This window comes from Mastomys coucha, unplaced genomic scaffold (assembly GCF_008632895.1).
Source record: "Mastomys coucha isolate ucsf_1 unplaced genomic scaffold, UCSF_Mcou_1 pScaffold13, whole genome shotgun sequence".
Classification (NCBI taxonomy): Eukaryota; Metazoa; Chordata; class Mammalia; order Rodentia; family Muridae; genus Mastomys; species Mastomys coucha.
The window spans coordinates 42,888,683-42,900,868 of record NW_022196895.1 but is presented as its reverse complement, the minus strand read 5'-3'; the positions used below and the strand labels follow the sequence as shown (position 1 = coordinate 42,900,868).

Sequence of the window (12,186 nt, the reverse complement as noted above, 5' to 3'; positions counted from 1 at the left end):
TGGGAGCTCTGAGGGTACTAGTTAGTTCATATTGTTGTTCATCCTAAGGGGCTGCAAACCCCTCATCTGCATTGGTCCTTTCTCTAACTCCTTCATTGGGGACCCTGTACTCAGTTCAATAGATGGCTGTAAGCCTCTACATCTGTGTTAGTCAGGTACTGTCAGAGCCTCTCAGGAGATAGCTATATTTAGGCTGGCTTGCCCTTCCTTCAGTCTATGCTCCATAGTTAATCTCTGCAACTCCTTCCGTGGGTATTTGGTTCCCCCTTTTAAGAAGGAATGAAATGTCCACCTTTTGGTCTTCCTTCTTCTTGAGTTCCTTGTGGTTTGTCGGTTGTTCTTCCTGTATTCCAAACTTCTGGGCTAATTACCATTTATCAGAGAGTGCATACCGTGTTTGTTCTTTTGTGATTGGGTTACCTCACTCAGGAATCTTACCAACAGATAAAGAAAACTTTCAGGCTGAGGCATGCTCCCCTGGTCCTTCCTGTTCGCCTCTTTCAGCCATTCCTTCTAGTCCATCTCCTTTCCTTTAGGACTCCCCACCTGACCAACACAAGAACTCTTACCAGGGACCCCACAGCCACCACACTTAGCTAAGACCCAGGTAGGCTACCTGTAACATTCTCGCTACCATTCTAGTCTCTCCAGACTACTTCTGGCCCTGCTGCCTCGTGCTTGCCTGAGCCCTTCCCCTTGTGACTCAGTCTCTTGGTGCAGACTGAAGATCCTTAGTCCCTCTAGTCCTTCTGCCAGTCCTTTCAGCCATTGCCTCTAACCCATACCCATCCTTGTGACTCCATCTGACCAACAGCGCCACCTTCTTCCAGGGAACTCATATCTGACAGACACACTGGCTCTGACCCAGAATGGGCAATGGCGACCAAAGAATGGAACACTCACCCAACAAGAGCCAGATATACAGATATCTTTACCCCGCTGCCTAGATCCCAGTGCAAAAGCACAAACAAAGGAAGCCAGCCTATTTCAATAGGCCATGAAAAAAGCCATTTAGCTGAAGCACCACACGATGTCTTCAAAACAGCAATTACATATGCTCAAGGGCCATTAGGGAAAATGTAAATAAATGTCTTCATGAAAACATAAACAGCGGAATGAAATAATGGAAAATACTCCAAGACATGAAATAGAATTTAACAAAGAAATGAAATCAGACACACACACACACACACAAAGAGACAGAGAGAAAGAGAAAAAGAGAGAAAGAGAAAAAGAGAGAGAGAGAGAGAGAGAGAGAGAGGGAGAAAATGAACTAGAAATGAAAAGCTCAGAAAGTAAATCAAAAATCTCACTCAGAGGTAAGACCCATTAACAAGTTTCAACACAAAAGACAGAATTCCAAGTCTTGAAGACGAAGTAAAAGAAATAGTCAAAGAAAATATTAAATCTTAAAAAAAAAAACAAAAAGGGACAAAACATCTAGAAAATCTAGGACACTGTGAAAAGACCAAATCTAAGAATAACAAGCGTATAGGAACCCAAATAAAAGAACAGAAAGCATTTTTAATAAATCTCCCACAATACAAAGAAAGATGGGTATCACGGTATAAGAGCATGCAGAACACAAATAGATAGGACCATAAAAGAAACTCTCCAAGACGTGGAAGAATCCAAACAAAGTACAGAACAAACAAGAGATGTTAAAAGCTGCGAGCAGGAAAAACAAAATAACACATGTTAATGCAGCTAGGAAATCCCATGAGGCCTCAACCCCACACAAAGATCCATAGGCGACTAAGAGGTGCTGAGAGCTGGGCAAAGGAAGAGAGCACCAGTTGATTATCTAATACCAAATGGCCAGCCCTGAAAACACATGCATACAAGCAGATTGCACTTGTGTATTTAGGAATATGTACATATTTGCATATGTATATTATATAAAAATTAATTTTAAAAGGGGACAAAAACTTGAAAGAGAGCAAGGGCCTATGGCAGAGTGTGGAGAGGGGGAAGGGAAGGGGAAAATGATGAAAATATATTAAAGTCTCAGAAAATTATTTTTTAAAATATAAAGATGCAAGGGAAAAAGCCCAAGTCACATATAAAGGCTGACTCATTAGAATAGCATATGACTTTTCAATGGAGACCCTGCAAGCCAAAAAAAGCCTTGTCTGATGGCCTACAAGCTCTAACAAAGTACTATACACAGCAAATCTCTCAATCACAATCAACAAAGACATTTCACAATAAAAACAACATCAAACAATTTCAGACCACCAATCCAGCTCTACAGAAGGCACTAGAAGGAACATTTTTTGTCTGAAGAGAAGGTTAATTATACCAAGTACATTCAAGAGGATAGTTAATCAAAAATGGAGGGATACACCACAACAAGAATCAAAAATTACTCTTCATTAATACTCATAAATAGTATTATTCTCTATTCTCCAATAAACAAAACACAGACTAATAAATTGGATTATAAAACAGAATCCATCTTTCTGCTGCATCCAAGAAACACACCTCACCATCAAGAATAGACATCAGTTTAGGGTAAAAGATGGAAAAAGGTATTCCAAACAAATAGATCCATGGAGCAAACTGGTATAGCTACTTAAATATTTTAACATCTGATAAAACAGACTTCAAACCAAAACTAAACAGAAAACACATAGAACACAACTTTAACAAAAAAAGCCCACCAACATGATATTACTTCTAAACATTTATGCACAAAGCACAAGGGCACTGGAGTTCATTTAAAAGCCTGCTATAACTAAAATCACATATTGAACTTTACATAGTGATAGTGGTATTGACTTCAATACTCTACTCTTACCAACAGATGGGTCATCCAGACAAAAACTAAACATAGAAATGCTAGAGTGAAATAACATTATAAACCAAACATCCCTAATAGACATCCATAGGACATTCCACCCTAGTTCCTTCTCAGCACCTAGTGGAACTTTCTCCAAAGCTGACCATACACTAGGACACAGAGCAAGTCTCAACAAATATAAGAAAACTATCTACAGAGTGAGCTCCAGGACAGCCAGGGCTACACAGAACCAAAAAAGCAAAAAAACTGAAATAACATACTATCTGACCACCATGGATGAAAGCTAGATATCAATGACAATAGGAACAGCAGAAAGTATACTGACTGACTACTCAGTGAAAATCAAGACAGAAATCAAGAAAGAAATTTAAAACTTGTTGAAACTGAATGAAAATGAAAGCATAACATACCCAAACCTACAGGACACAATGATGGCAGTTCTAAGAGGAAAGTCAGTACAGACATGTAAAAACTGGCAATGGCATACTAATCACTTAACAACACCACTCAAAGCTCTAAGACAACAAGAAGGAATAACACCAAAAAGGGTAGATAGGACAAAATAGCCAAACTCAAGGCTGAAGTCAATGAAATAAAAACAAAAACAATACAAAGGTTGGTGAAATGAACAGTTGGTTCATTGAGAAAATCAGCAAGACAAACAAACCTCTAGCCAAATGAACCAAAACACAGAGAGAAGATCCACATTAATAAGGAATGAAGAGAAAAACATTACAATAGACATGTAAGAAATTTAAAGAATCATAAGAACATACTGTAAAAATCTGTATTCCAAACAAACTGGAAAACCTAAAAGAAATGGATGAATTCCTTGATGTATGTGACCTACCACAGCTAAATCAATATAAAATGAACAATTTAAAAAATCCGTAACTCCTAGTGAAAATGAAGCAGTAATTAAAAATCTCCCAACAAAGAAATGCCCAGACCAGATGGATTTAATGCAGAATTCTACTAGGTCCTCAAACAATTAACAGCAATACTCCTCATATTGTTCTATTAAATAGGAACTGAAGGAATATTTCCTAATTCCTTTTATGAGCCTAGTATTCCCCTGATACCAAAGGCACACAAAGATCCAACAAAAGGAGAAAATTATAGACCAGAATTCCTGATGAACACAGATAAAAACATTTTCAATAAAATGCTGGCAGACCAAAACAGGAACACAACAAAATGATTATTTACCATGATCAAGTTGAGATCCAGGGTGGACCAAAAGCACACGGACATTTCACTGATAAAATAGATTTTAGAGGTTTTCAGCACAGATACAAAAAAAGTTATGAAAGGCAAAGCCCTTCCTAATTTGCTCAACTACAGTAATCACTTATTCGGTATATTTATATTAATATAGTAGATAGTATAACTTTATATATATTTAAATATTTTATATATATATGTAACACATATATATATACATATGATAAAAAGGCATCCAGCAGGAATTAAACATCAGAAATTCTTTTCCACATCTGATTTATGCTCTGATCAGACAGATCATCTTGCCTGCGTGATTAAGAATAAGAAAATATCCTTTAATGTGATTTATGCCAATAAAGATGTGATAAAGAAGCATACCTTAAAATATATTTAGATAGTTCAGATCTACATTTAAGGACATCTAAGAAAAATCTGTAGGTGCAACTAATTCAATCAATACTATACAGTACAATACTGTATATACAATGCCATTAAGGGGATCAGAATATTTTAAATTTCCATAACAAGAGTTCAAGATTTAATTGGCTTTATTTTTTTCTTATTGAGACATGTATCCTAAATAAATCAGAATTTATATTTTTCCCTTAAGTAATATAGTCTGTTTAAAGGCTTCATGCCATGGTATAATATAACCCTTATACCAAGATTTGCTTAAAAAAAAAAAAAAGTAGGTTCAATTGAAATATGGTCCATACATAAACATGGATACACTTGTGCTATGCAGAAGTAAACTAGTATCTCTTAATGACAAGAGTATCAACTCCTCGAACTAAATCACATAAAAAGAAAACAGGAAACCTGGAATATAAAACATCGCATTTTAAAATAACATTCAACATCTAAAACTATGTATGCTATTACAAGATGCATCGCTAAGTCACCTAAGAAGGAAAGTAGCCCCAGACCTGCCTAACAGCACTGCAGTGCTCTGAAATAAAATGGCCTGGCTTCAAATTCTAGATGTGTGGGTTACTAGCCTTATGTCCTGGGGAAATTTCTTAACCTCTCTGAACTTCCCCATCTCTATTCAAAAACTTACAATCATGACTGAAAGAGAACCTATAGACACCTGAACCTGGCAATATCTAGCATCTAAGACAGAGCAAACAAATGAAAGCGGTGGGAGGTAGCTCGGTGGTAGAGCATGTGCCTAGCATGTACAGACCCTGAGTTCTCGTCCCTGCATGGCTAGAAAACACTATGAACAGTAAAAGAACACAGCTCATTTTCTTCCTCTAAATAAAATCTGTCACTCAGTTGGAAATATGAAGATATCTACCTCAGGGGCCAACATGAAATGGTCTATATTCACTCAAAATCATAATTACCTATCCATAAATGCCTTCTGCACCCTACATAAAGTCCAGCTTAGCATTATGATAAATAGAAGTCTGCTGTGAAAGTAATTTTATCTTGGTTGTGTGTAAAGAATGAAACATGATTTTAGCTTCTACTTTAATAAAATAGGACTCTGTTGAGCAACAAACAAACTTAAGAACCTTAAGTGTATATTTTAAGTATCTTGGTATTTTTAGAATATTCAAAGTATTGATGATATTCAATATTATGGACAGTTGTTACTAATGACATTGCACTCTTCACAATTTTTTTTTTTAAAATATTACCCAACAGAATCACTCAGCTATCTTTGAGACTATTTTATTCCATTTTCTTGTAAAGAAAGAAATGTAAGTGATAGCATGCACAGGAAGAGTCAACTGTGCCGAAGGCTTTTAATGAATTACATTTTGGCAAATGATCACAAACAAATTAACAAAAGCTGACTCATGCTGATCTCATTTATTTGTTCCATACATATCTGATTAATAAGCATTAGTTCTGTTGATGGAAACAGAAGAACTCTATTGTTATATACAGATTAGAAATGTAAACACTTAGCATTTCCCACAACTACTGGGAATGTTATGTTAAATAACATTGTGAATGCCAGAAACGGTTCGGCAAGGCAAAGTGCTCTACTGCCCCCTAATGAAACGAACCAAACCAAACCAAAACAAGAAAACTCATTTTAAAGTATCTGTGAACCAGAAAAATCATCTTACTTTGCAAAATGCAGTCGGAGATACAAAGGACATTAGCTGAAAATCACAGACTACAGATCTGTCCAAAAGCTACAATCATCCATTCTTCACGATAAAATTAGTAGCAAAACAGGAAAGCCCCGAGACAGAAATACTCTTAGGGCAAAGATAACACAACCAAACAGTGTTATCGAGTGTGGTAACAAAGGAAAATGCCACTGCAAGCTACATGTTTGTGCCATGTTGGAAGCTGTCACCAGGAAAACCAGCTCCTTAGAAACTACACTGTGTTTTCAGCTCAGTGCTCAAAAGCAAACACTGTCCAGATAGTCTCTAATTTACACTGACTCCAATCCTCTCAGGATCTCAATACATGGGCATTTCCTGGGTAACTAACTGTGTCATACAATACATATTTAAAAAGAATTCCTACCTACAGCTTACTATTTTAAATAATTTGATAATTTCGTACTCTGTACCTTGTGGCTCTTACCATGACTGTAAGTAGTCCTGACTTCTAATATTTTAACAGCAGCTTTCCCTTCAGTAAGTTTGGTTTTCAAAACCTGCTCCATAACCTTGCCTTTTCACTTCCAACCTATCAACAATCCCCAAATTCTCATTTAAGAACATGGGAAACTGAGAGAGAACACAGTATAGTTTGTGACCTCAAATAACAGATGTAACATAAATATTAACACCCAGCAGCCACATGAAGTGGAATTTCAAAGATGAACTCAGGATAACAAGAAAATGTAAGGAAAAGATTCAACTGCAGGCAGAGCTCAGAGTTGGCTGAGGGGTCAGTGTGGCCGACAACCGTTCCTTGGGGCGCGGCATCACTTGGACACAGCAGGTCCCTGCCCAGGTTGACGATTTTACCTTCCATTGTGTGTTACTGCCTAGGAGATATTAGCTGGGCCGAGGCCCACACAGCGGCACAGGGGAGACGCAATGTAAAGAACTGATTCAGGCTGCACACAGAATGGAGTCCTAGTGCCCCTCACAGTGGGCGCTGCGCTCCTTCTGTCCGCCGTGAATGACACTGGTGCTTTCGCTCGGCGTGTTACAAGGCTAAATAACGCTCATATGCAATAAGATCCAACCAAAAACTCAAAAGAGCAACAAATGGAGAAATGTGAATGTCCCTGAACCCGTATCACAAAGGAGCGGTATTTTCATATCTGCACTAACTTCCTGGGTAACATGAATTTTTAAAAAGCCCACCTTGCTAGAAGCTTTAATCCTTCATGTCCACTGCCTAATGAGAAAACAGACACACAGGCAGAAAGGCATGTTTCTGCGCCTGTGTGATAGATCTGGGAGGCCTTAAGCATCCCAAAGTAAAGTATTATGGAAGCCCTGGTGCCTAAAGCATACCTAAGATTTGGTTTAAAAAAAAAAAAAAATTCATACACTGCTGTAGCGACCTAGAGTTAACATGCAGTAGTAGCCATAGAGGAACTGACGGCACAGGGCTACTTAAGTAAGTTCAGTCATGGTGAGCCCCAGTCTACTCCAGCGTGTTCCAACTGGTCTCCTAAACTAAAGGAATGCCCCCCTCGGTTGTCAGGAGGGAAAGGGACATTCCAGGCCGTTCTTGTGCTCTTGGGTTCCTAGTAAGCACAAATATTAAAAGTACACCAAGGGGAGAATAAAAAGAGATGACATAGGAAAGAGAAAAGAAAACGACAACAACTACATTAGCAAATTCGGTTAATAAGAAACTTTGGCCTGAAGCAAACGGATTGATTGACGGACTGATTGGTTGTTATAGCTCCCCACATTGTACTGATGATGGTGATGATAATAGCCAGTACTCACTGAGAATTTACCACACTGGCCTAAGTGCTTTATACACAGTAGGCATGTAACCTTCAGAGAAACCCTACAAGATACACACTACATGCTATTAGGAGAGATTAGTTACAAGCCCAAATTACATCAGCTAAGCTGCAGCACTAACCACACACTGCTCACCTTGGCTCTTGACTAAGAAGTGTATATTGTTTTCCAGTGAAAAACGTGTGAAACGAAATGACTTTGCAACACTGCATTAAACCAATTTATTATGTATAAGACTTAAATCACACCAGTCATTTGTGGTTATATAACCTGGGCTGGCCACTGGCCCAGTTCTTGAAAAAGACAGAGATGCCTTTGACATAATAACTAATTGTGAACAAACTATCAAAGCACATTCTATCCCATTATAAACATGTCTACTGGAAGAACACATCCAGCCACTGTCACCTCTCCGTCCTCACATCTCCCCCAGCACCCACTCCCAGCTCTATCTAAACATCTCAAAATTAAACAGAATCCCATGTCTTTAGAGGGCACATTTACTCTCTCTGATGGGCAGCTCTCACTGTATCAGAAATATATTTCTCTCTGAGTCTCAGTGGGGAGCCTTCCATGGTACTTCTTCACCTTTGGTAATTATGTTCAAGTTATAAGGAAACTGATACTAAAGGAGAAACTGCCCTATGATGTAAAACTGGTGCAAAAAACAAATCTATCTTGCAAGAGAATGGATTTAAACACATGAACACACTACTCCCCAAAATATAATTCAGATTATCCAACTGTCCCAGGCACTGGCTAGACAACACACACACACACACACACACACATACAGACATGTGAGTGGGTGGGAGCATCAAGAACAGTGACTTCACTAAATTTCACAATGTGAGATGAGCTGTTGGAAGTGGTTTTCATTTTAAATCTGGACTCCTCTGTGGATGAGGCATGAGACCCAGCCAACGAAAGCTGACTCCCCAGGGCCCAGTATCTTACCTGGCAGTCGTCCTTGCTCACTGCCAGCTGCAGCACGGCCTGGGGAGATTGCAGCTTTGCTTGAGCTGAGTGAGCCATTTGCAGGTTAAGCTGCCATCCCACGGTCTCTAGCTACAAAAGACAGACAGGGACTGGATTAGAAGAAGAAAACGGTCAACTTCAAGTACACTTTCACTCCGTAGGAATCAACCCAAATAGGGTAGGCTTAATGGAAAGTCAATTTCAGGCTTCTTTAACCTGAAATCTCTGTAAAGTTTCCCTCTAGACTCAGTAGATCAGCCTCTTGCCATACTTGTCAAGTCCAACAGTGAAAGTGGTCTCTAAACAGACTATTCTAAACAATAAAAATGCTAGCAATCAAGTACACAGAAACAGCTGATGTCGGGTTGAACTGGGGGGGCGGTCGGGGGGCACAGGATGTTCCTCAAACCCGTCATGTAGCCAGGATGGCATTCACCTCCTCATCTTCCCGTCCCACCTCCCAAGTACTACACTCACTGACATGTGCCACCACATCCAGTTGAGCCAATGGCTTTTAAAATCTTGTCATTAAGATAGCATTTTAGAAACTTACATCTTATTTATTTATTTACTTATTTATTTATTTATTTATTATTTTCTACATCGTGACTGCAGTTTCCCCTCCCTATATTCTTCCTAGTCCCTCCCCACCACCTCCACTCTTCCTGTTTCTCTTCCAAAAAGGGCAGCCCTCCCATGGATATCAACCAGCCATGGCATGTCAAGTTGCAGTGAGAGTAAGCACCTCCTGTCCTATTAATGCTAGCTGAAGCAACCCAGTAGGAAGGACATGTTGAAACAGCAGGCGGCAGAGTCAGAGACAGCTCCTGCTCCCACTGTCCGGAGTCCCTCAAGAAGACCAAGCTGCACACTGTAGCATATGGACAGAAGGCCTAGGCTAGTCCCATGCAAGCTGCCTGGCTACCGGTTCAGTCTGTGTGAACCCCTATGAGCCCAGGTTAGTTGATTCTGTAGGTTTTCTTGTGGTCCTTCTACAATCCTCCCCTCCACCACCCCTTCTTCTTGAGGATTACATGAGTTCTGTCTAATGTCTGGCTGTGGGTCTCTTGCATCTGAAAAACTTAGATTTTAAAAAAATACAAATTTTAACTAGTAAATCGCATAGTTTGTTGAAAATCCCTGACTGACTTCCTATGTTTCAAAAATCTTTATGTTACATGGAGCACAAATAAGGCTTTCTTTCCCTCATCCCTCCTTTCTTCCTTTTTTTCTTTTCTACTAAGAAGGGAACTAAAATACCCAAGTGTGTGGTTCACACCATGAGGCACAGTAAACAAACAGAGATGCAGGCAAGAAACTGCTGATCATCAGCTAGCCTGTGGTACCAGAGAGGTTATTACACTTTCCAAAGTACATTAACTTACTACGGCTCCCAATTATGGTAGAAACTAATTGTTTCCTTTGAATTAACACAAGAGTTCAAGCTAATCAGGTAGGACAAAATTAGGAGAGAAAGACTATGGCAGTTTAGGCTCTCTGGCAAACATTATGCAGCATAAACACAGCTTTATGAGACTAGACGCAGCAGTATGATCATGTGATTTTAGATTCAGTTCCTTATAAATATCACGTTTCAAGCTTTGTGAAGTACAGTAGTTACAAGCCTCTGACAGCAGAGCCTTCCTGATGATTTAGCCAAACCACCTTTGCTGCACGGAGTCTGAATGCCAGCCTCACAACGCTTACGACTTGACCAGAATACTGATCACTTAACTTGAAAGCGTGGTGAACAGACACAGCAGTGACTCGGGGCCGAGCTGGAAGGAATGCAATGAGAGCATCTTCAGCACGAGAGGATGTGTGAGAAAAGAGGTGCACTGCCACCTCTCCCAGCTCTTCAGAGGTTAGAGGGCATGCCCACAGCCGTCAACAGGTAAGAACTCACTTGGATCCTTAACATTCTGGCTGCTAACACTCATTGTAACAGTCTCTGGGACGGTGTCTAAGATGAGCCCAACACTGCTTTCAACAGTCACAAGAAGGCAGACACATCGTGTCCTTCTAGGTATTCACATGGACCTGTATTTCTTGACCTCACTGTCTGACTGCCCATGCCAGAGATGAATGCATGTCTGGGTGCTGCCTAACACTAGTGAACTTGAACATCCCACCTTTCGTTCAAACGTAAGGCATTACTCCCTTAGCCAGGGATAAGGCAGAATCGTTCAAGATTTACATTCCCTCCGTCTACCTGAACCCCTTAACATGTATGGAAACAGAAAACACAGATGATAGTGTTGGTGATATTTTAAAGAATTGTAAGTACAAGGGGTTTTAGTTGCCTAACCTTTTCTGTATCTCTTGTGTGCTCACCAAAGTACTTAACCTGGTTCAGACTATCATTAGCCATCCTTTCACAAACTACCACAGATTGTTTCTAACCAAGTCCCTACCTTCTCTCTAACGCACTCTCAAGACTCCATTTTCCTTCTCCTCCAACTGTGTGTCCCAGGATACACTATGCCAGTTCCATGTCTCTTTTTTGGCTCCTATGTTACTTCTCTGTCACTTTCATGTTTTCTCCTTCTCTTCCCTCTGGAGTTGGATACCTTGCTTCTCAGGACACTGTTTCTTTCTCTATTAACATTTAATCAGTATATTGTAATAATCTGCCTACATCTCTTCTCAGGGTTGACTGTAATCTCTAGCATGATGAAGCAAGAATAAAGAACCTGCAACAGCCCTGACAGGGAGTCTTCTCAAATAAACAAATGATCAATCACATTATGTATTCTTCTGCTTTAAAGAAGAAATACACACACTAAAACAGAAAGCAAGAGAGAGAGCAAAAACTCAGTTATCTTTCTAATAGCTAGGCTTTTTAAGAAGTCAAAATTATTATAAATTAAAGAGCTAACATTTGCTTGGTATCTCTGCCTGTCTCTCTTCTCCTCTCTCTCCTCACTCCACCCCTACACTGAGGAGAGGGGGAGTTAAATTTACTATCTATAGTCCAAACCATGCCTCGTACATACTTTTTATGAAGATAACCATTACCTTCCATCTGCCACTTGCTTTAATGACAGTCAAGAATGTGAACTGTGGGCTTATTTTCAAGTTGACGTTAATTAAGCAAGTGACTTCTCTAAGCTTCAATTCACTCATTAGTTACCATGATGGAGGAACCACTCCATGTCAGTAACATGTGAAGAGTTAGATGTTGTACTGTCATGTTAATGCCATTGCCTGGCCTAACTTTTCCAAATATGTGCTGCTTCCAATATGTTTGCCTGTTCCTAAGTAGGTATGCAT

The 12,186-nt window shown here is 39.6% G+C and overlaps 1 protein-coding gene across 2 annotated transcripts in view; it reads right to left on the bottom strand.

The window, feature by feature from the left end:
* Commd10 (COMM domain containing 10) overlaps positions 1-12,186 on the bottom strand; it is a 136,622-nt gene that overhangs the window by 95,037 nt on the left and 29,399 nt on the right. For both annotated transcript variants that reach the window (XM_031365647.1, XM_031365648.1), the window contains exon 5: positions 8,893-9,003. In XM_031365647.1, coding sequence (XP_031221507.1) covers positions 8,893-9,003 — 111 coding nt within the window. The remainder of the gene's footprint in view (positions 1-8,892; positions 9,004-12,186) is intronic.